General features: G+C 39.4%; 1 protein-coding gene across 11 annotated transcripts in view; it reads right to left on the reverse strand.

Annotated features, from left to right (window-relative positions):
• Window positions 1–22,675, reverse strand: part of HIVEP2 (HIVEP zinc finger 2) — a 135,928-nt gene that overhangs the window by 14,726 nt on the left and 98,527 nt on the right. For 7 of the 11 annotated variants that reach the window (XM_053939441.1, XM_053939433.1, XM_053939432.1 and 4 more), the window contains 3 exons: window positions 10,757–10,801; window positions 3,881–9,497; window positions 2,979–3,133 (listed from right to left, as the gene is read on the reverse strand). In XM_053939441.1, coding sequence (XP_053795416.1) covers window positions 2,979–3,133; window positions 3,881–9,286 — 5,561 coding nt within the window. In that variant the 5' untranslated portion in view covers window positions 9,287–9,497; window positions 10,757–10,801. The remainder of the gene's footprint in view (window positions 1–2,978; window positions 3,134–3,880; window positions 9,498–10,756; window positions 10,802–22,675) is intronic. The other 4 variants (XM_053939440.1, XM_053939442.1, XM_053939443.1 and 1 more) reach the window with 3 other exon arrangements.

Below are 22,675 nucleotides of genomic sequence, written 5' to 3' on the forward strand. Positions count from 1 at the left end.
CTAACTAACTGCTAACTTGTGCTTCTCTCAAAGATTTGAGTAATTTTGCCCTTCCTACTATGTAACATCCATGTAAGGACTTTGGCCACTGCTGTTCTGGGTTTGACTAGGATGGGACTCTTGAATTAAAAAGCATTAACAAGTTTCCAAGTCCTGCAAATTCTATCCAAAATGTTATTTTATTTGAGTTCTTCAATTAGAGGCTATTACTGATAGATATGAAAATACAGATATAAGCAAACTGTGATTTCTTGCTGTCAGCTGATAATGTCATTAAACTAGGTGTCAGATGAGCAGGCATACTTGTCTTGTCCCTTCTTTCTTTGCACACCATTAGTAACTAACTGTACTGCAGCAAGGACTGAACTTGAAATTAATGCTTTTCTTTGAGAAATACTGCTTCATATCCCATCAGTCACATCTGCAGCCAGCTGATGGAAAGCAGACTTTGTGATTCAGATAATTTCACTTGAATCAAGCCACCTGCCAGTGGTAATAATGCAGTGCTTAGTTTCTTTCTTCCAAACTCCCTCTGCTACAATGCTTACAAAATGCTCTTGATGGACTTTCTGCGGTGAGGTGGTGATGTGCTGTGACATCTGGTGCTACTGGTTGACCATTGGACTCGATCTTAGAGGTCTTTTCCAACCATAACATCTCTATGATTCTATTATCTCCTTTTTGCCTCAATTCTGATTCTGCTCCTTCATCTTCTTACTCATCCCCAGCCCCAGCTATCTGCTTTTTGCCCAGCTGCCATATGAATGCTCCACCCCACTGGCACAAGGCAGCTGCAGAACTCCACTTGCCTGCTAGGTGGACAGGCTTTCACACAAACAAAAAGCGGACAACCACAGATCTTTCTCAGCTAATTACCTTCTTCACACCTATGAAACAAAACCAATCACAAAGCCTAAGGAAACCCATTCCCCATGAAAACCAAAAACCAAAATGAAAATATCCTGCTGAAACAAGATATGACCATCCATGCTTGTCTGGTCCAGAGATGAAAATGTGACATGAAGGTAACAGACATTTGCTATATAGTTCATTGCACTACGTACTGAGAGGAGATGAAGATGTGCTTGAAGAGAGAAGAACAAAATAGCTCAACAAACAGCCAAGAAGAAGCAAGCATAGAAACCCACCTATGTCAGAAAACAGCTTTAAGAAGTGATAGACAATAACTTGAGGAGAAGGAAAAATTCACTAACCAGGACAGAAAGCAGTGCACCAATTTAAAAAATAGCCAAATGAATTTCTAGAATGGAAAGAACAAATGTATTCCTCCACAAATAATTCTTGTAAAATGTACCGTAAAGCTGTGATGCATGAGTACAGAGTGGACCTACTGACACTGCATCACCTCATTTGCTGCAGTTTTGCAGTTTATATGTTTCTATTGAGGAAGCCCCAGTCTATTGCACAGACTATTTGTTCTCCCCACTCCAGAAATTAATGTGCACATCAAGGTTTCTTATGTTTTGTTTTACTCAAAGGGTATCTAAACATAGCCAAGTATTACTAGGAGACATTTCTAAGTGAAGTGTGAATTATATGATTTTACTCAAATAGTGTCATAAACCTTATTGGTGTACAGGAAAACTTAAGGTAGTGCAAGTAACACACAAAATTTCTTGACGTAAGTATTAGATAGTAGAAGTTTATTATAGAGTGATCTGCTGCAGCTCACACTCATCTGAATCCTCCTTTAAGTTGCTTTTCTTAACACACTTTTACTCTTCTGACCTCTCATCTGACCTTTTATACTTCAAAGTGGGTGTGAGTTGAAGTAACAGTTCTTTAAATTTCTTGTAAACTTAGGCTTACCACTGAATTTGGGTCACTCTTGTAAAGCCAGTCTACTGGCTTAGGTACTAGGACAAGGTACAACTACAGAGAACAGTCAGGATAAGGGTGTCTGGGCCAGCACACTATAAAAACCTCCAAAATAATTTTTTCAGTCTTTCAAGCAAGATGTAGGCTATACTCCTTCAGTGTTGCAGACTACAGAGAAATGGCAACAGTAATTTCATAGAGATTATTCAATCATAGACAAAAACACAACATCAATGAAGGACAATTGAGATTTTAAAGGGTAGAAACTGACAGGAGAAGGAAAGGGATGTATGAATTTCTCACATCTCACTCCTGACCTATTTAGTTACCCCAATAAAATAGTGCTGTGGGACCATCTAAGATTGGTAAGACTGAAAACCATATCTTGTTTAGCCACCTGACTATGCATGACTAAAAACTGGCAAACTAATTGCATTGTGTAAGAATTCTGTAAAAGAAACTCATTAATATTTTCCATTTAATTTCATTTTCTTTTCTTAACAAGTTTCTCAAGCCTCAAAACAATGTTAATTGGCTTTCCCCTCTTTCTTATTTGTTTCTGTTATCAATTGAGTGATAGATTGCCATAGTAAAATTAAACATTATTTTATCAACCATACATGACAGATCTATGGATTAGCTGTAGATGCCATATATTTCATTGGTATCTTATATTTTATCTCCAAAATCTAACCTCAGTAAATAATACAATATTACAAGAATAAGACTAAGCACATGTTGTCAACTCATTCAAATGAGTGGAAGTACACAGTGCCTAAAAATAGAAACACATCCTCATGGAAGTAATTAAATACAAAGAAATGGCACAGAAAATATCAAAATGTTAACAGTTCACCCACTTCCATATGACTTAAGGAATTAAAGTAACAATTTTGAGTGAGTGCTCTCACACAGATGGAAAATAATTGTCTTAATAGCAAAGTAGAGGCTAAAGTGAGTATACAGGTACCCTGTGGTGTGTTTTAAGACTGACAAATAGACAAAAAAGAAGAGACTTGGAAGCTACAGGACATGGCAAGAATATAGGAGACTGTTCACATTCTAATTCGTTCATATTCATTTTCAAATGTCTTTAAAATGACAGGCTGAGCTTGAAATTTCCAGTTATATTTTCTTACCCTCCTTCAAAGATTTTAATTCGTATCGGCTCAGTTTGTTTGGATGTAATGTCTTTATCTCCATGAATGTCTCCTTTTACTCTTTCTTTTATAATATTCCCCACTACTTTCTTTTCAAGCTTGCTGCCAAACAAGAAGAATGGCTCGTGTTTCATCTGTAGAACAAAGTCAAGGAAGGGTGTTACTTCTGGAGCATACAATAAACACACACTTCATTTCAAATACTTTTAACATACCAAGTCAAAGCTAAACTCTCATTTTGGTCCAACTTTATATGATGAATTAATCTGTCCCATTTAATTTGACAGAGAATAAAAGTGAAGGCAACATGGACAAATTTTTACAAGAATCTTGACAGAAAAAGCAATACTGTATCTTTCCTCAGGAAAAAAAAATCATGGAAAATAGATATGGAAAAGCCTCAGAAGGTAATTTATTGCCATTACAGAATTTTCCCTGGCACCATTAGCAAATGCTTAATCCGTGAGGAAGAGTCAATATGTAAAAGACATAAATAGATCTGAAGATCCTTACTCAATTTTATCTTAATCTTTTCTTACAAACCCATGTGGATGTTTGTGTCTGACACTGTTTATCAGGAAAAGCAAAGGGCAAAATAAAAGGAGATAATGTATCAGGCTCTGGCACACATGAATGGAGGACTTTAAAAGCCTCATGTTTTATATCTAATTTTGAAAATGGAGAGACAGAGACAGCAGCAGTAGCAGAGCTTGCAGAAAGATAAATTGAGTCTCCAAAGTTGTCTTGGGAAGATGTCACTGGCTGATTTCCCAATGGGGAAACTTTTCTAAAAAAAAAAACTTAACTCATGTTTTATAGTTTACTAGAAATTTCTCCCATAAACCTACATGAATTTAATTTTATTAAAATTTCTTACTTACCTGAGCAAATTGCTTCCATGCACTTGATGATGTCAGTTTACCAGCTCCAGGTCTGTGCATAGCAGCCAGGGTGTAGATTTCCGTGGTGTTTTTTTGCTTGGACCTTAAAAGTGCCAAAGTGGTCTTTGTACTTAGCCCAGATGGGTTTGGGTTACATGAACTTATACACCATGAAGCATAAACAGAAGCTTTGAGGGTTGGTTGCTGAGTGTAATTGGGTTTTGTATAGTTTAAGAAACACCAGCTCACAGTAGTCGTAGTACGCAGACTTGGGAACTGAAGGATCTGTTGAAAATCTGCTACGTCTGTCAGGAGAATGGTTGAGGCTGTGACTTTCCCAACAGTATTAGATGACATCTGGACTAACATCCCAAGAGGTAATTTTTGATGTTTCAGTTGGTCTTCTGCCTGAATTTCTCCTGGTGGCAATGAAGACCTCTGTGGACTCATGCTCATATCTGAGGCTGTTTCATCCACATCCAACTCTTCTGGTGAGTCTCTTCCTTCAGATGGGCCACTGGACTTCTGTCCCGGTGATGCAGAATCAAAACTGGAAAGTTTCTCTCTGCTCAGTGGGAATGCATCAGCTCCCGCCATGCTGACAGGTGGGAAATCTTGAGATGTTGAGGATGATAGTGATGAAGAGGATGACATGGATGGCAGACTTTCTTTTGGCTCAGTAGCACAGCTCTGCCTTACTAGTTGAGGCTTCTGCATTCTTGGAAAATCTTTCTTTATATCTGAGTTAGTCAACTCAACTGCACTTAGTTCCTCAACTATCTGCCCATACATTTTTTCTTCTTTGACTCGTTTCTGCTGCTTTGTCTCCATGAAGAGGTCCAAGCTGCTGGCAGGGGAAAGCATTCGTTTGCTTCCTCCCAAGGTAGAAGCCATGTCAGAAGTGGAAGGCAAACACAAGGGAATTGGCGGCTCCAGTCCAAGCGGAAGTGTCTGTGGCACTTTCCACAAGGGATATTTTTCTAGTCCTCCATGATGACCCAACATCTGAGCTATGTTAAATCCAATTCCTTGCATGGTTGCATTAGTTGCCAATGTTCTTTGAGAAACTGTCTCATCAACTTTACATATTACAATTGCAGGACTGTTGCTCTGTCCAAGGATCTGGGAAATGCTTGTGTACATGACACTACCGTAAGATGGCACGTGGGTTTGTATCCTGACAGGAACAACTGTTCCTGGCAAAGACTGTACAGACCCATCACTTGGGGAGTCAAAATCTGTCTGAAGATGCCGCTCAGAGGAGGTGTCTGTTGGTTTAATGCCATGGTCTGACTGGTACTTAGCAAGAGTATTTTTTGAATACGACCCAGATGTTCCTGAGTAATGCTGGTATGCTTGCTCTTTAGCGTGCACATAATCAGCTGCTTTCTTTCCAATAAGCTCAGGTGCATGTTCCAGGTGATAACTTGGAGGCACGTCTATTTGGAAAGCCTGTTTGACATAAGATTTCTGCAGCTGTTGTACAAATTGATGCTGGAAGTGCAGCGGTTCTGTGCAGGACTGCCACAAGATAGGCTGCTGAGATGGTGGTAAGTGAACCATGCAGACAGCTGGATAGGGGAACTGAAACAATGTGCTATGAATAGGGGGAAATGGGACTTTTTCCTGATGTGCAAATAGCTGCTGCTGCTCTGATGGATGTTTGTTAGGAATATAAGGTGCTTGTTGGATTAAGGGAGTCCTTAACATTTCCGGGCTGTCTGCAACAAGAGCCTGTTGCTGGGCAAGGTGGGATGAGCTATTACTAAGCTGAGCACAAGAGCCAATAGCCTGTTTTCCAGAGTCATCTACCTGAATGGGCTGGAGTACAGAGGAAGGGGAGTGATGCCAGACAAGCTGGGAAGAGCGAAGACCAACCTGTGAATGTTCCATCTGCTCCTGCTTTATACCTTGTTCTGTGCTCTGATCAGTCTGAGAAATCTCTGGAAAACCACTGAAGGAAGCTTGGCGAACCAAGAAGCATTTCTTCCTTTCTCGGGATGGAGACAATGCCACAGTAGGTGTTCCAGCTGAAGAGGCATGAGACAGGTTCCCATAATCAAAGGATTTACTTCGGATCTCTGGGATTTCAGCAGCATGAGGACAGGGCATCTGTTCAGATGAGCAGCGTCTCATTTCCCTCTGATGGTGATGTCCAGGGACGGAAAGTGAGTAAGCACCTGCTGGAACTGTTAAAAACTCAGACTGTTTTCCAAATTCATCTTGTTTGGGAGGTGTGATGAACTTCATATTCTCTTCTCTTTCAAAGGACATTGAAAAACTTGAACTGTGGGACAAATTACTTTCTTGGCTAGGGCTGCGAGAGAGACTTGTACCTGTAGACTCAAAGCTGGATTCCCCAGAGGAGTGCTCCATGTCAGCCAGTCTTAAACGCTTCTTTTTGGGTGGTAGCTTTTCAGCTGGAAGTTGAGAAAGAGTTTCACTTCTCTGGGGCCACTGGAATTCTTCAGTGGGTCTCTCCTGCTCTTTACTCTGCACTTCTTTATCTTTTTCAGGCTTATCTGGCTCCTCTGTGACACGAATTTCAGGTACCTGAATGTTGTGTTGGCGAACCAACCTGGGCGGGATATGACAAGGCTGAGGCTGCTGGGATGGGGATGGCTTACTGGTGTCAACATTTTCCATTTGTGGAGCTCGGTCTGGGCTCATTGGGGACTCACAAATCTCACTCTCGCATGTTTCAGATGGTGAATACATCTTTTCCTGCTGGCATGCAATATGTTCTGTAGATTCAGACCTTTCAAATGAGTTTGGCCTACTCAATGAATTTGTGTGCTGAATGACAGAGATGACATTTCCTGGGGGCTTTCTAACCAATGATTCTGCAGTCTTTTCTTGCTCTGCAGTAAGGGATGAGTCTTCCAAAGAAGCTGCTGGACTTCCAGACTGCAAGTAAGGCCTGCACATTTCAAAACGTTCTGCATGGCAATGGGGAGCATTTTCCAGGCCTTGAAGGGCAAATCCACTTCTTGGCACTTCCTGAATTTGGGATTTGGGATCAAAGTCTAAAGGTTGAATTCCCCCAGGGGTGCCAGTTGAACTGCTGCAAATCATAGGACTGTCTTCCTCATCTCCAACACTCTCCTCTTTCCTACGCTTTCTGTTTTCAAAAGTTGTTCCAAGCATGGATGGCACTGACTGAGATTGTCCAAGTGCATCAATAAAAAACTCTCCCGCTTTGTTCATCCCACTTAAGGATGGTGAGTCCCTGTAGTTCTGCTTCTGAGCTTCAAATTCTTCCCACTTTCTGTAGTGCTTTCCACTGGCATCATAGTCATAAAAGGTCTTGTCTCCTTTCTTGTCTTTTAAGGATGCTCCTTTGTCACCTGCTATCTGTCTGCTCAAAGCAATAATGGTATTTTTCCCTTGTCTTCCATGATAGTCTGAATCCGAGTGTCCCTCCTGTACAGACGGCAGTTCAAAGGCAGCCTGCCTTCTCAACATTCTTTGGTGGGATATTCCCACTGTCCCGGGATAAAATACATCATCAGAGCCAGTCATCTTCTCATCAAATGAATGGCTTCCTCTCAGAGATGGGGGAATACTTAGGCTGTTTGCAGAAGAGGTTGGCATGGAGTTACTTCTAATAAGAGGAGAAGAATCTGCTGGGGGCTCTAGAAGGACAGGCACATCACCCTGCTGACTGACTTGGTACAAGTTGGATTCACTTTTGATGGATGATGTGGTCTGGGATTGTCTACATTCTGTATTGCTACCTGGATAAACTTGTGTAGATTTAATAGTGCTCAAATTACTGGAGTCAATGAGTTCCTCTTTATTTGGAGTCAGGTGAGAAATATGTTCCTCAAGCATCTTGATATCTAATCTGTTATTTAAAAGAGGTGATGGGTCTGTTTTGCCCTTTCTACCCATTAAATTGTGTTCCTGATTTGTTGTGGCTACAGTTAGTGCTGTTCTTTGATTAATCCTATAGAACTTCCCAAAAATTATTTCTTCATAAGACTTTGCATTAGTATTTGGTGGACTAATTTGCTGCTCAGCACTTTCTGAGCGGGAAAAATAGCCAGAGTCAGTGCTTCCCTTACTGTGTGGGCTCAAGAGGTTTAATGACTGCTCAGAATCTTGTCCTTTTTTCTCTGACAGTCTTAGTGCAAGTCGCTGTTTAACTGTATGAGAGTCATCAGACTTGGTACTTAAGGATGGGGTTTGTAACATATCAGAGCTAATATATGGTGAACTCTCACTGGGTAACTGAATCCCACTTTTAGGGATAATCAAAATGGGGACTTTCATTGGCCCCACCAAGGACTCCTCCATGGAGGAGTGAAAACCACTCCTGCTAGCAATGTCCAGTGGGAGCTGCGAGATGGGGCTCAGTTTGTCAGACCCTTCCACTAGGAGTGAGGTTTCCTCATCCGTGTCTGTGCTCTGCTCTCCATCTGAATGTATTTCAGCTTCCACATCGATGTAACTGGCATCGAGGTCCAATTTAGAGACTGCTGACTCTGTGAAAGGTACCAAGCCTGCCTTAATCGCATGGGCATGTGACTTCCTGTGTTTGTAAAGGTTGCTTTTCGTCTTGAAGGAGAAACCACAAGGGACACAAGGGTATGGTCGCTCACCAGTATGAGACCTAATATGCTTTTTAAGTACACTAGGTTTGGCACAGGCCCGATTACAATAAGGACAAATGTACTTGCCAGGCTTTTTGGGTTTGTGCTCTTTTTTGTGAGCATCTTCTGATTGTTCTAAAGATTTCTGTGAATATTGGCTGTATGCAGGGTTCAAACTTGAAATCTTCTTCCTGGAGAAACCTCCACTATGGCTATGCATATGAAAAGGAAACAAGTCCTCTGAGGCAACTGATTGCAAGTGGCTAGGAAACTGCCATGGAGGGCCTTCCAAGCTCTGATGTGGCTTTATGTTGTGCAAGAAGCCTTGTGGCAACGAATGCTGTGGAAAGGAAAGTGAATGTGAATAAGGGCTTGGACGATGCTGTGGATATTGCTTCTCTGTGACTTGCTGTGCAGCTTCATTTGATGATACCAGTTTCCCAGAACTAAAAAGTTGTGCTGATGCCGTGTTTCCTAGTTGCTCGTGATCTATTTGTGGTTGCCGCTGTACTTCTTGACTGCCGAAAGTGCTCATCTTAATAACAGCTGGATGTTCTTGCCTCCATCTACTTGGTACTTTAGCAGTTTCTCCAGACCTTGAGGTAGCTTTTTGCCCTATAACTGTGTCCCCAGAGTCCATTTTGTTACACAAGGTCTTAAGTGCTAGTTCACTTGAAAGCTGTGCAGACACATGGAGTGTGCCCAAAGCTGTGCTTTTCAAAGTCTTGTTGCTCCCATTTTTCCAGGGCTGTTGCAAGTTCACAGACTTTTCTTTCTCTTTGGAACTTTCCACACAGTAGTCTATAGGCATTAGATTTGTGTCTGTACACTAATGGGAGTATTACACAGTTCTGTTCATGGCATGAACTTTCCTAAACAGTTTATTATACATTTGCAAAGACTTGTTATAGCATTTGGATGTGTTCCATTGTTATTAAATACTGAGATGCAGAATGATCCAGAGATACTTGTGATCTCCTACAGCAAAATTCTCTTCATCTCTTCCATGGTGACACAACTATCTGTACAGAAATATAAAATAAAAAAAAAAAAGAGAAACAAACCCACACACACCAGTTAGTACAGCCATACTAAATAACATCGGTGCAGTCAGTTGTACTTCTATCTAGCCTTACATGGACATTACTGAGGGACTTCAGCAAAGGTAACTACATTTTACAAAACTCCCTTTTGTGAGCAGGCACAGTAAAGACTGGCTCCAGAGACTGCACACAAGCATAATCACTACTCAACAGCAGCTCTAGGATTGATAAATAGAGACCTACACTTTCCAAATTAAGCAGTCATTTTGGAAGGCTTTCAGGGGAAAGTGTAAAGGCTTGATCTCAAAAAGTCCACCACATACTTTCAAAGCTCTTTCAGCAAATCACTGCTGAAAATAGAAGTTTAACACTGTGAGTGGGAATTACCTTATCCAGTATTACTCACTTAGGGTTCAGACATGTATTTTAGTCACCTGGCCTTCCTCTCAAGTCAAAGTAGGTTGATCAGAGAAGAAATCTTTCCATATCATGACAGGTGCTTCTGACATAGAGGCTGTCTATGCACAAGGCCCTCCACTATGGAGATGCTTGTTTCTAACTAGTCAACTGGGGGTATACACTGAATATTGCTAAAAAATTGCTGAAGTGAGGTACTTCTTACCTAAGATCAACTAACTGGTTTTATAAGAAGGTGTTGTTCACCATTCTAAACTACCTTTAAACAGTCAAAAAAGAGACATCAAAGAAGCATTTCAAACACAGCACCACTGGTACCTTTCCCCAACTCCATCTTCAAATCACTATGTTAAATTCTAGTGAGAATGTCTTGCTAGATGTAAAGGATGTATTAGAGACTGTGTTTATGTGACTTTAGCATTTTAGATTTCACTGCTGAAACAATGCCATCCAGGTACACATGCATTTGTAATGCGTAAACACAACAGGTTTCCACAGTTCCATTAAAAAGACCAAAAGCTCAGAGGTATGATTACCATAGAAGAGTACAGCATTTGAATTTGAAGTAAAATGTTCACTCTCTGTTTTGATGTTATCCAAACACAAGACATTTTCTGGATAATATAGGGAGAATTATAAAGACAGCCATTATTTTACTATAGCAAGGAAATGAGTAAAAAAAACCAGTATTACACATACTGGAATACTTTTCATTCCTACAGTGGAGAAAATTAATTTGGCTTAAAGAAACAATAGCAAAGTGCAGGAAAACACACAGGTAATAGGCACTTCAGAATTTTTTTTCAGTATAAAGTAATTACCTGCATTTCCTAAACATCTAATAGGCATGACTATCTTCAAATTTCCTGTGGGGGAAAAAATACAATTATAAGAAATTTTTGATTAGGTATAGATGATGATGAAAATCTTCTATTATTTACAGTAGAGCTCTGAAAATTTAATTTACCTGTCCACTAGAAAATTTCATGTTGTGTCTTAGAGGTCTGAGTAATTACATCTGAAGACTATAAGCATAAATAGTTTTAAAGGACTTAGGTTTCTAATGTGTAGATGAATAACAGCAAGTCTAAACTAATAAAGTCTCACCTTCCTGAATCAGTGAAAAGAGAGCTGCCAATGTACCTCTTCATTCCTATGCCTTTGTTAAACCTGGATTATCCCTGAATCCCCTTGGCAAATCCCCTTTCAATGCCTCTCTCCAGCTAATACTTTTAGACTCCAGGCCTCTCATTAAATGTTTCAGGGGCTAGCATAGACTCCTGGTCAGGGTGTCATCACTCAGGGACAAGAAAATGTAGCGAAACAGGAACAGATGTCCAAATTAGTTAACACCTGTGTGATAGGACTACAGAATATGCGGCTGCCTTCTCAGAGAAGAAATTTGCAGAAGAAAATTACAGAAAACATGGTTAAAAGACTTCTGCGACTGCCATAACTTGCCACCTCTCTGACTCACCACACTGCAGGCTACTCTGTATTCCTGAAAAGACCAGCTCAGAGAAGAGGGAGCCTGAGCATCATCTCATTGCCTTAAGACCATTTCTCGCATGAAAGGAGGACTCTCCCTTTCCGTTTTCAACACATCTTTCTTCAAAAACAGATTTCTGCTTTTGTTTCATGAAAAAGGATATATGTTCAATGGTGACAACAAAAGCAACAATGACAGTATTTCTTTATTGTTTTTATTTATGCCAAAAGTCAGAGCATCTCTAAAGAACAGATCTTTAGAAACAGCTGGAACATAAGCTTCAGAGTAGGGGATAAAGACTATTGTAATGATCCTCAATTAGCAACTATCACAAAGAAGCTAGAGTACTCATGTTTTTTGCGTTGAATAACATAAAAAAATTATAAAAAATTAACATCTATAAAGGAAAGAAATCAACAAAAATTGAAAAGTATTTTTTAGTTCTTTGTAATTAATAACACTTTCCAAGAACAAATGGACATTACCAAAGCCTGATAACTTGACACAAATAGAATCAGTACCATGCCACCTGCTACGAATTAATCATTAGTAGTACAAATAATATATCAGTAGTTAGGCCAGCAATAACTGATGGAATGTTGGTGTAGTCAACTATTTTTTTTTAACTACAGAGAAAACCCCTGTAGTACAAAATAACAGCAAGTTATCAAATGCAAACCAGAATGTTTTATATAAAAATGTCATTTAACTTTGATGTGTTAATGACTTCTTTAAATAAGGCTGTTGTCTGATTCTCTAAAATAAAAAAAGAAAAATGCAATCCAAGTATATATATATATATTTTTTAATTTCCTAATCCACTTCCTTAAATAAAAACTGTCAGTACAAACGGAAAAAGAAATACTTGTGCACGAGTTACATTATACCAGAAGTGGTTACTGCAGAGCGGCTCAGCAGGGGCTCATGAGGAAATGGCAGGTAAGTGGCCCAGCAGTTCCAGCAGCTGAGCTACACTGAATCCCAGGTCGCTAATGACGCCAATATATGAGCACAGATGTAAAGGAAAATATGTGGCTTGAGAAAACAGAAACAGGGACAAGAGTGAATGCTCCTCACTGAAAGAGCAAAGAGGCATTTTCTATCTTCAAAGAAAAATACTCTTCTCCTTATTAGGCAATTTTGCAAATGGTGAAGGAGAAATTTCTAGAAGATGGGAGAATCCTTTCCTTCCATACTCCTTTCACTGAGAGCACCCTTATAGAAGAAATCTGCCAGTCACATCAATGTGACAGCAATGGTTTTATTTCAGCAAAAGATTATGCTAATATATATCCAAAACTTTTCTGTTCTGGACTGAGAACTCTGTTACAGAGTTAAAGCCCTTCTTCAGTCCTGCAACTTCAGAACATTCTATACAGTTTTTCAACCTCCACAATGAAACAGGTAGAGACTAATTACAGGGATTATTGATGGTTTAAGTATGGCAAGAGCCACTCTCCTGGGAAAAATAAATCCCTTTCCAGAATGAACATAATAATTTCTGGTTTGGTTTGAGCTGCCATCCATCCTGTGTCAAAGATGGCTTTAATATTACTTCTCTTGTTCTTTTTTCCCCTCCCTAATGGGAGACTGGCCTAACTGGAGAAATGTAAGATACTGCAAAGCTAGTTGGCATTGTGTCTGTTTTATCCAGTCAAAACTCTATCTCATCTGGCTGCATCCACAGCCTAGCTTAAACCAACAAAATACTTCAATGTTTTCCAAGTGATTAATGTTTCTCCTTTAGGAAAAATTGTAAATACACTTTTAAATATTGCTTTTCATCAAATACATACTATTCGATAGGCAGAAACTCATTATATTTCAAGTACTACCTATTTAAAACCAAGGAACTAAGGATGATAAAAGGGCACAATTTTTTTAATACCTTTGGCACGGCTCAGCTCTGCTGGAGTGAGTGAGAGCCCACCTACCCAGATTAGAAGCCGTATGGGAGTTGCACGGACCACATTGTTTGACAGGAGCTGCAAAGTCCTTCCTGGTTGGTGGCCAAGCAAGGTTTCCTGGCAGGAATGTGACCCAAGAGCCAGCTCCCCTAGTCACATTAGCTGTGCTATCTGCCTGCTTCAAAACAGGACATTTCACTTCTATGAAAACTTTGAACATGAGAAGATTACTTGGAAAGCAGGAGCTGTATTTATGTCAGATGCACCTACTAAATCAAGACTTTGAAAACTTTCTAGAAAGGAACATTATCCTATTGCTCCTTTTTTAATGAGAGTGCCTTTATGAGCTATATGCAGGGGATGTATATCTGATTGACTGCAGAGTTCCAAGATTATTTCTTCTTTTTTTTTTTTTCTCTTTTTTTTCCAGACCATTAAAATGGTTACACTCAACAGCTTTAAAATAAAATTTGGCAAGATATTACTTTTACTGCTTCTCAATTTGTAGCTCATATTACAGCTCTTGCAAGTGAACAAATTGGAAGCTTATGTCTTCCAGGCTAAATCCTGAGTGCACCATACAGAATAAATATTGACTCTAGCGTAAGGACTAAGGGTCAGATCCAGCCTTGTTTTAAATCTTTTCTGTCCAGCTCTGCCCGCACAAAGCTGGCTTAAAACCACAGTAACTGGCCCCTGAAGAATTTGTGTTCTATAGGGCAAGTGTTAGCACAGACAAACTGCAGTGGCTCCTATGAAATCCTTACATTCATGCACAGACCTCTGCCAAGACTCTTATTAGGCAAGTCTAGTTTATGTCTCGGATAAGCCCAGCAGCCTTACAAGAGAGGCCACCTCTGAACTCATCCCCACCTGCAACTGAGAAGAAAATTGCCTAGGCCTTTCAGGAAGAAAGGCAGCATACTTTCAGCTTGCTGTCCTACATGCTTCCTTCTGACCTACTAATGAGATTCGCCAAATAACTGCTTGGTGTTGATATCCCAGTGAAAAATTAAAAAAAAACTGAGATCCCTAGTAAAACATGGATTTATAGTTTCTTCTGCAAAGGCAAAGTCATAGGTGGGCTAAGTCTGAAGAAGACCTCTCAACCAGCATCCAGTGTGCACCTCTGAACTGAAGGATTTAACTGGTATGAAGACAGATAAGCATTTGTTCATCCTTCTTTCCAAGGTCATATATTCATTCATGGGCTGAGGAGGTTATGCAGCAACATAACAAAAAGAATGCAGTCCTTGGGGTGTATAGTTTTGGCATTTTACAGAAATGAAAAAAAGATGACCAACTGACACTTGGCAAAGTCTGAATTACTGGGGAATGGGAGCATGCTTGTGCTTTTGCTCCAGTTTGGCAGGAGCAAGAGGAGTAAGACATCATTTTGCACATGCGAATCAAAGAAGGCAGCTCTTTTAAAACAGGTTAGATGTATTTATTTTAATCTACCACTTTCTATGTTATAACTGCTGTTGTTACCTCTTCAGATTTGAAGGTATTACTCTAAATTGTTAATTTAATTCCACCCCAGATGTTCTGCCTGCCCTCTGGATTTCAGTGCTTTATTGAATGTATTGCCATTCTCCAAAATCAGCCAGAGAACCACAGTTTTGAAGAACCCTGAAATATTTAGATTCATACTTATGGGTTTGGTTGGATTTTCAGGTTTTTTGGGGTGGTTTTTTTTTGGGGTAGTTTTTTGATGCCTTTTTTTTTTTAATTTGGGCAGCTGAACTAATTATTACAATATACTTTTTAAAATGTCATTTAAAAGTACCATCCAATACAAACCCAAACATTGCTCAGCAAGTGCACGCAGTACACAATGATCTAACAAACTGTACTGAGATTACTTGAGGACAAGCTACAGGGCAGGATCTGTTCTCCATTGCTATATTGTGCTCACAAGGATTCCCCAAGAAGCCAGGAACTGAGGGGACTCACTGAGAGGATCCAGTTACAGATACATCCAGGGCAGACTGCAACCTCATGGTGACCAAACAACAACTTCAGGCTTTTGTCTTCATGAGGGCACATTTGTGTCCCTGGTAGTTGCTGGTTTCAAGGGACAGATTCTGTGTGTGTCAAACTAGAAGTGGTGAAAAACCTGGCATTTTGATTTGTGCAATTATTATTTCAGTGCTTGAACTGTGGCTTATACTTTGAGAACTGTTCTAGAATCTCAGCCATTGAGAATTGGCATCTAACACATTTTAGACAACTGTAGTAGTACTGAATATTTAATTAATTTTATGCTTTTACCAAATTCACCTTAATCTTAATTATTTCATATAATTCAAAATATTACCTGAGACCATTATGAAAGTATGTTGAAGAACATACTTTAAAAGCACATTGACACCAACTAAGAAAACAATCAAGTAATCTAATCTGTTGTACCCTAACACCTGATAACCTGAACTGTAGGATCTTAGATCTGTTCAGACATTTCATATAAATGTCTATGTGTACTTGCTGTGATGAAGACCTAGACTCTGAATGTGACCCTACTGAGTCAGAGGTCAGGCACACACTAAGAAAAAAATCAGTTATGAAACAAGAGCCTCTCATTACAAGATTTGACTCAGAGAGACTGAAAGGAGACAAATTATTCCAACAAGAAGGAAGGCAAACTCTGTTTCTACATTAACCTGGTACGAATCTGAAGCAATGAGTTGCAAATCCAAGGACATCATTCCAGATTTATTCCTCACAAAAACAAACAGAATCAGACCACTTAGGTTTAGGCTTTTACATCCTATATATGAAATACCTGAAGTTATTTGCCACAAGGTGAAAATAAACTAATCCAACACCTCTAAGATGTCTACAGAGAGAATTGTAACATATATTGCAAGAAATGTTCAATTACACAGTAGTAAGAAAACATAGGTGATTTTCATTATGACATGCTGGTTTGTATCATAAATGCTTTGAGTACAACTGCAGCAAAACACTCAGTTTTTGCTATGTTAAGTATCTCAAACATAATTTTAAACTGTTGCTCTCTGTAGAAAAACAGTACCAACAAAAATCTTTAACTTCAAATGGAGTGTATTTTAAGAAGCCATATAGGAAGTCCAGAGCAGAAATACTTTAACAATGACCTTTTAACTATAATGACAAGGATTTCTCACTTAGAAGTATATCACTATTTCCTTTTTCAGCACCATACACAATGTACACATTACTATCAGATGGAAAAAAAATGTATAAAAAAAGGTTGAGCACTTATTTCCACAGGATGAGTATTAAAAGGAAAAAAAAAAAGAGAAAAAACTATGCAGGAGTCAAATTAATCTTAAATGCTTCCTTTATAGGTAGGAATTTGAAAACAAATCTCAATTCTTCTCCTTGAACTGAACAAAACCCTGCTATCAAAGAGATGCCAAAACAGCCAACAAGTCAAACAATCTTGTCAACCAATTAGCAGTTAATTGATCCCTCTGATCTCACTGCTTTTAATGGATCAAGTAAATATTTTGTTTCTGGTTGCCTAATCTTGCTGTGAACTTCAAGAGTCTGACAGAGCATGTTGGATAACACAAAATCTACCTGTTCTGACTGCCTTCTGACATGGACGTCCTGAATCTGTCTCTATACAAAAGGAAAGGATTTGGATTATTCAGATACAAAACTAAACAAGAGAACTATATAAACTGCTAATTGTTTCAAACTGGTACTTATTTCCTTGGGGAACAAGTTAAAAAATGAAAACAGTTTAATAAAATGCCCGTAATTTCCCATGTGGACCTTAACATGTAATGGCAGAGCAACAGCAGAACTGACGCACAGTACTTCCAGGATTATTGAAATTTCAGAAGGCAATGAAAATACCACAATTGTTTTGCCCTGCCCACTCCCCATCTTCTTTTGAACTGTAGTACACGGTGACTTATAAGAGTGAGAACAGCTCCCATGCAAGGAACAGTCAGAAACTGACTGTTCCTTGCCCACCAAGGTCCTCTTTAAGCACCATTTTGATGGCTGAAACAAGGCTTATATGATGCCTAATCCTCTTGGTGCTATCTGCAGAAGAATGAGTGTCTCTCAAGGGTGAATTAAGTAGTAAGCAATAGTATTTACTAAACACACATTAACAATGTACAGAAGTATCCAAAACAGTGCTGAGATACAAATGAGCTCTTAATTCTTGGACCACTCTCTGTCAGCAGAAACTCAACTTTATCTCACTTTCTCCTGAGCCACAGCAGTTAAACACAAGGATACTGTACCAAACCACAGAAGTGTCAAATAGTTTCTAATCACCATTTGTAGAATTACTTTTCGCCATGTAGAAAAGAAATGGAGCTTTGGCCCTGCCCAAAAAAGGGCTAAAAACTTCAGCAAAGCAAAAGCTCAGACACTAACCAATGATGCTATGTGATGCCACTGGGATTGCAACGGAAGCCTTGCATTTGGAAGAACTGGTGAAAATTACTGAGATTAAAGGATTTTTTTTCTCAATTCAACACAAAGGAACGTGTTAATCGGAAAGGGAAATTGCACACCTAATAAAGGACAGATTAGGTAAACTATTAATTCAGCAGCACTTTGGAAGGACAAAGTGTATGCAAAGAGCAAGATTCCCATGTGGATGTGGTTTGTAGTAATTTACAAACTTATAAAACATCACCTACAGTAGGAAGGGTAAGAACATTTTCACTGGAGAGTTCAAACTGTTAAAGTTGTCAGATATAAGAATTTTCCTAACTGAAAGACATGCAAAGGCTGAAATGCCTCATCATTTTCACACAAGAACTGCAGACAGGCAGCCACCAGGGAGAACACAGATGTGCTGGTAAATCTATGGTACAGCTTTCCCCCAAGTTTTCCCAGGAAAAAAAAAAAGATCAAAATTTGAGTAAATATTGCAACATTTTTAGGTACAAAGTAATTATTCTTCTCATGCCAAAAGGAAATACTAGGCAAATATCAGGCCTTTGCCTAGCATTTTCACCTCAGAAGGAAAATATAACTGAATTTTCTGGGAAGTGAGGTTTTTTAAGTTAAAAAGTTACACAATCCTAATTATGCAACCATGGCAGATTTTGTGAACAGTCATGCCTCCTTTCACACCATGTCAGAAGAAACCACTTTCATTTCACATGAAAATATTAGTATCTTTCAAACACCTTTTTGAATGAGCAAATGCACTGCCTCAGACTGAAACTCTCACCCTGGGAAGAATTACATATGAAGACATTTATAGTACCTGAGCTTGCATTTGTTTTTCACCCACACCAATTATTATACAAGCTTATTTTAAAACCTGTCGTTTACTAAGCTCTGTGGTCATTACATGTCAAAACAAAATCAGACACAGGCTAAACATCAACAGTATGTTCTTACTATTTTTTTTTTCACTTTTTGCCACCAAAGTAGAATGGGTCTTCACAGCAGTTTTATTTCATTCCATCCTGAACACTTTGTAAGAGTTCAGCTGAGATCGGCTATTAAGCCTCAAATCCTAAATATCGCATAGATGTCACAACAGTCACTACTCAGCAGCCAAAATGTTTCATTTGACTAATGACTCAATACAGGCATTTTGGTGTAGCAAATCCAGTCACTGAGCATTGCCTAAAGATTCCAATCACTATAGTGGTAATGGAGGATACATTAATTAGACTGCATATTTAAGAATGCTGCTTTCTTTACAACCCTCAGGATGGCCAACAGAGGAAAAGAATAATAAAAAAGAACTCCTTACAATTATTCTGGTCATATTTTACAGTACTTTGTTCTTTTTTACTGTATGAAGCACTGAAAGTCAGTATGCATAACATTCAGTTTTATCAGAACACCTCTTGAAAATTCAGCAAAATACGTATATACTTTTTGCTGCATTTTGTAGTTATACATGAAATTTCACTCTTTGCACTTAAGCTTCTTTCTACAAAACACAAATCAACTGTGTTTATTAACATTACCGTGACTCTCACAAGCAAACACTTCTGAAGAGATTAATGTCTACCAAAATGCCTGAAACTGCATTTAAAACTTTGGTTATTATAAAGCTGTTGCTATTTAAGGCACAGACCAAGCTGACAGCTAAGTTACAGATCTCAACAAGCACAACATAATAAAACCCAAAACATTTTTCAGGAAAGACACTGTTCAGATTTCATGATGACTTTTCACCAGACAAGGTTAGATCAGGGTGCATCACCACAGCACCTTAAAATTTCATATACGTGTCCCCACATACCACTAACTTTTGAGACTATTCCAAGGAAATCTGCCATATGAAACCATTGAACACCAAAGTACTCCTGAACCTGAGAAGCTAAAATAAGGGCAGCAAAGAATCCTAGTTTCAGCCACCAGGCAAGAGCCCAAGAGGCTCTAAGAGGACACTCTCTCTTAAGATCCATCAAAAGAGATAGCAACTGTTGCTCAGCTTTAAAAAACTCCAGACAACTTCATACAGGGTTTTCCTTCTCCTGCACCCTGCCTAGCTCATTCCATCAAGTTTAGTTTTTCTTTTCATTATCAGAAGTGGAAGAGAAATCACCTAACAGTCTGGCCTAAAAGTACCTTAGGTGCTTGCGATACATCAACGACACTTGTACACAACAAACAAAAAAAGCATCACCAACACACAACCCAATGTTGTGAGTTGGAAGAGACCTTTAAAGATCAAGTTCAAGTCCCAAACATCCCCATGTCTAGACCTCAACATTCCCTTTATAGACAGGGAAATGATCACACAGAGTATATGTGCAAGCATGCATGTTTGGTAAGCTAGACTTAAACTAATTATTCCTGAATGTTCCTTAGGATAGCTCCTAACAATCTGAAATGTTGCACTGCCAACCAAAAACATATAGGGCTATTTTCCTTAAGACCACATTGCAATGTGTTATCACTCAGACCACCTAAGATAAATAATCCACTTAATTGACTTGCTTATTCAATTGAACTCTTCCTCCTACTTCTCCCTTCCCCCCCACCGACAGGGTTTGAGGACACCCTGTTCGCCTGGAGACGGTGAATCACTACAAGCCAGCAGGCCCACTCGGTTCCTCAAAAGTCACAAAAGGTGTAAAAATAGCTCGTACTAATGAAGCAAGTACAGCGTCAGCAGCCAGATGAGCGTGGGTGATCTGATAAGGGTCTGCTGTTGCAAAGGGCAAATTATTAAGAGAATGTTTCTGCCTCTCTCCCTTTTTATTAAGCTTTGTTCTTCCTTTGCTGAAACCAGCCCTCTGCAATGCCTGATAAATGACACCTGACAAGGCTGGCTGTAATTGCCAGTTTCATACCAGGGCAGGAAGTGGTGCCTCTCTACGAGCTGAAGGTACAGTGGAGGTGTCACTAAAAAAAAAACAAATAAAGAGAGGCACAAATAAAGCCTAAAAATAGCCAGGACTACCCACTGAGTATGACTGTGTGGGTATATTTAGTCTGTCTAACATCAACTTTTCTTGCTAAAAACCCAATCTTACCTTTATGCAAAACAGCTTCCTGTTTCTAAATTGAGAAACTTGAGAACACAAGGGGGGTAAAAGTCAGATTTTGAAATCATGCCCTTTTCACTGACATTATAACAAGAGTAAAGGTGAGAAGACCAGGCTGATCTTCCATGTGGTTTTTGCATCCTGACTTCCCATAACAAATAGTCGGAAGCTTTCTATTAAGACATCCCAATAAGCAACCCATCATAGATTCAGAGGCAAAACCAGAGCTGAACCAACAAACTCCAGGGAGCAGCAGGAGGAGAAGGCAGGGAGCAGGTCCCACGCCCTGGCCCGTGGCTGTGCCCAGCCAGCAGCAGTGGGGCACAGTGGCTCTCTCACAGCCCGGTCCTGCCACACCTGTCCCAGCCTGGTGCACAGCCCCTCCCTGGCACGAAGGACCTGCCAGGAAGGGAGACATCAGTTACTGCTGTTTCAGGCTGCAGCCAAAGGTCACCCCTTGGCCAAGAACAGGAGGGCTTGGCCAGCTGCTGGTGCCAGCCAGCCCTGCTTGGGCTGCCACACGGACCATCCCACTGCTCCTCCTGACAGGAGCCCTGAGCCTCCCGTGCTTTGACTGCAATAGGACAAGCCACAGCTACACTCGGCTGAGGTGTTCAGAGATGTTCAACCAAGTCTCCTTCTAGGCAAACTCTGTGCTCCCACAAGCCATGCGCTTCGCTCCCTGCTTCCCAAAAGGAAGGTAGGGATGGTCCCCCCAGTCCCCTTCAGAACATCTGCAACTATTTAAAGCCTGTGACTGGGATACCACTACTGGAAGCCACACTCATGCCAGATTCCTAATGCTGACTGGTGCTCTGCATAAGCTGGGCAAGGAAATGGTGTCTCCCACAATTTTGCTTTTTCTATTTGATATCATGACTCGTTTGGCTGACACACACAAGAGGGCTTTGTTTCATTATTATGCAGCCTTCCTGTCTGCCTCCAAATACCGCCCATCACTTCTGCTGGGCTAAACAAAAACACACAGGTTTTTACCAGACTTTATCTCTCATTTACAACAGGGAAAAAAGCCCACTGTAACATATTGCCAACTTCACATGCAAGATTCAATCCAAATGGTTATTCTGAAATTAAATTTTTTATTTTCCTCTGATTTTAACATTAAACAAAAAGTAATTGAAGTTAATAAGATTAAATTTTTAACATTAACTACAGTGGGAAATTGAGACCATGTTCTTGTCTTTATATGCTGTTATTAATTCCCATTGATGCAAGAGCACTCTTTGTGCAGCATCATAGTTTTGTCTTTTCATTCTTTGCCTTAGCAGTAAATTTAATAATCACTGATTTTTTTACTAGAATAGATAAACATGATGATATAAGGCAAATCAGTTGATGATACTATTCTTCAGACAATTTAATTTTCATCTTAAATGAAGAATAGATGTTCTTATATTAGAGGAAATATGGATGTAAAAATAATTATTAGTAGGCTTAAATACTGAAGACCATATTCTGGCAATATATTTCCATAAAGTTAATAGGAAACAGGACCATATACCCTCAACCACTTTGGGGATCTTAAGTTATAAAGTTAAAAATACAGTGATCACAGCCTCAGCGTATCTTCCCACTCAGATTTGGAACTGTCTAAGCAACAATAATATATTACCTATCTTTTTAAGATTGCACCTATTTAAAGAAATGTACAAAGGAGAATATTAAACTAAGAAAACCACAGAAAAGTGTATCAGAAAAATGAAAAATCATCTTCACTCTACACTTAAGGAAACATAACATTTACTATTACATTGTATTTTCTAAAATTCTGTAGAATAGACTGAAATCCCAAAATTGGGGAATGAAATCTTCTTTTTTGGTAAGTTCCTGACATAGGCTTTCTCCTTT

This window comes from Vidua chalybeata, chromosome 3 (genome assembly GCF_026979565.1).
Source record: "Vidua chalybeata isolate OUT-0048 chromosome 3, bVidCha1 merged haplotype, whole genome shotgun sequence".
Taxonomy (NCBI): domain Eukaryota; kingdom Metazoa; phylum Chordata; class Aves; order Passeriformes; family Viduidae; genus Vidua; species Vidua chalybeata.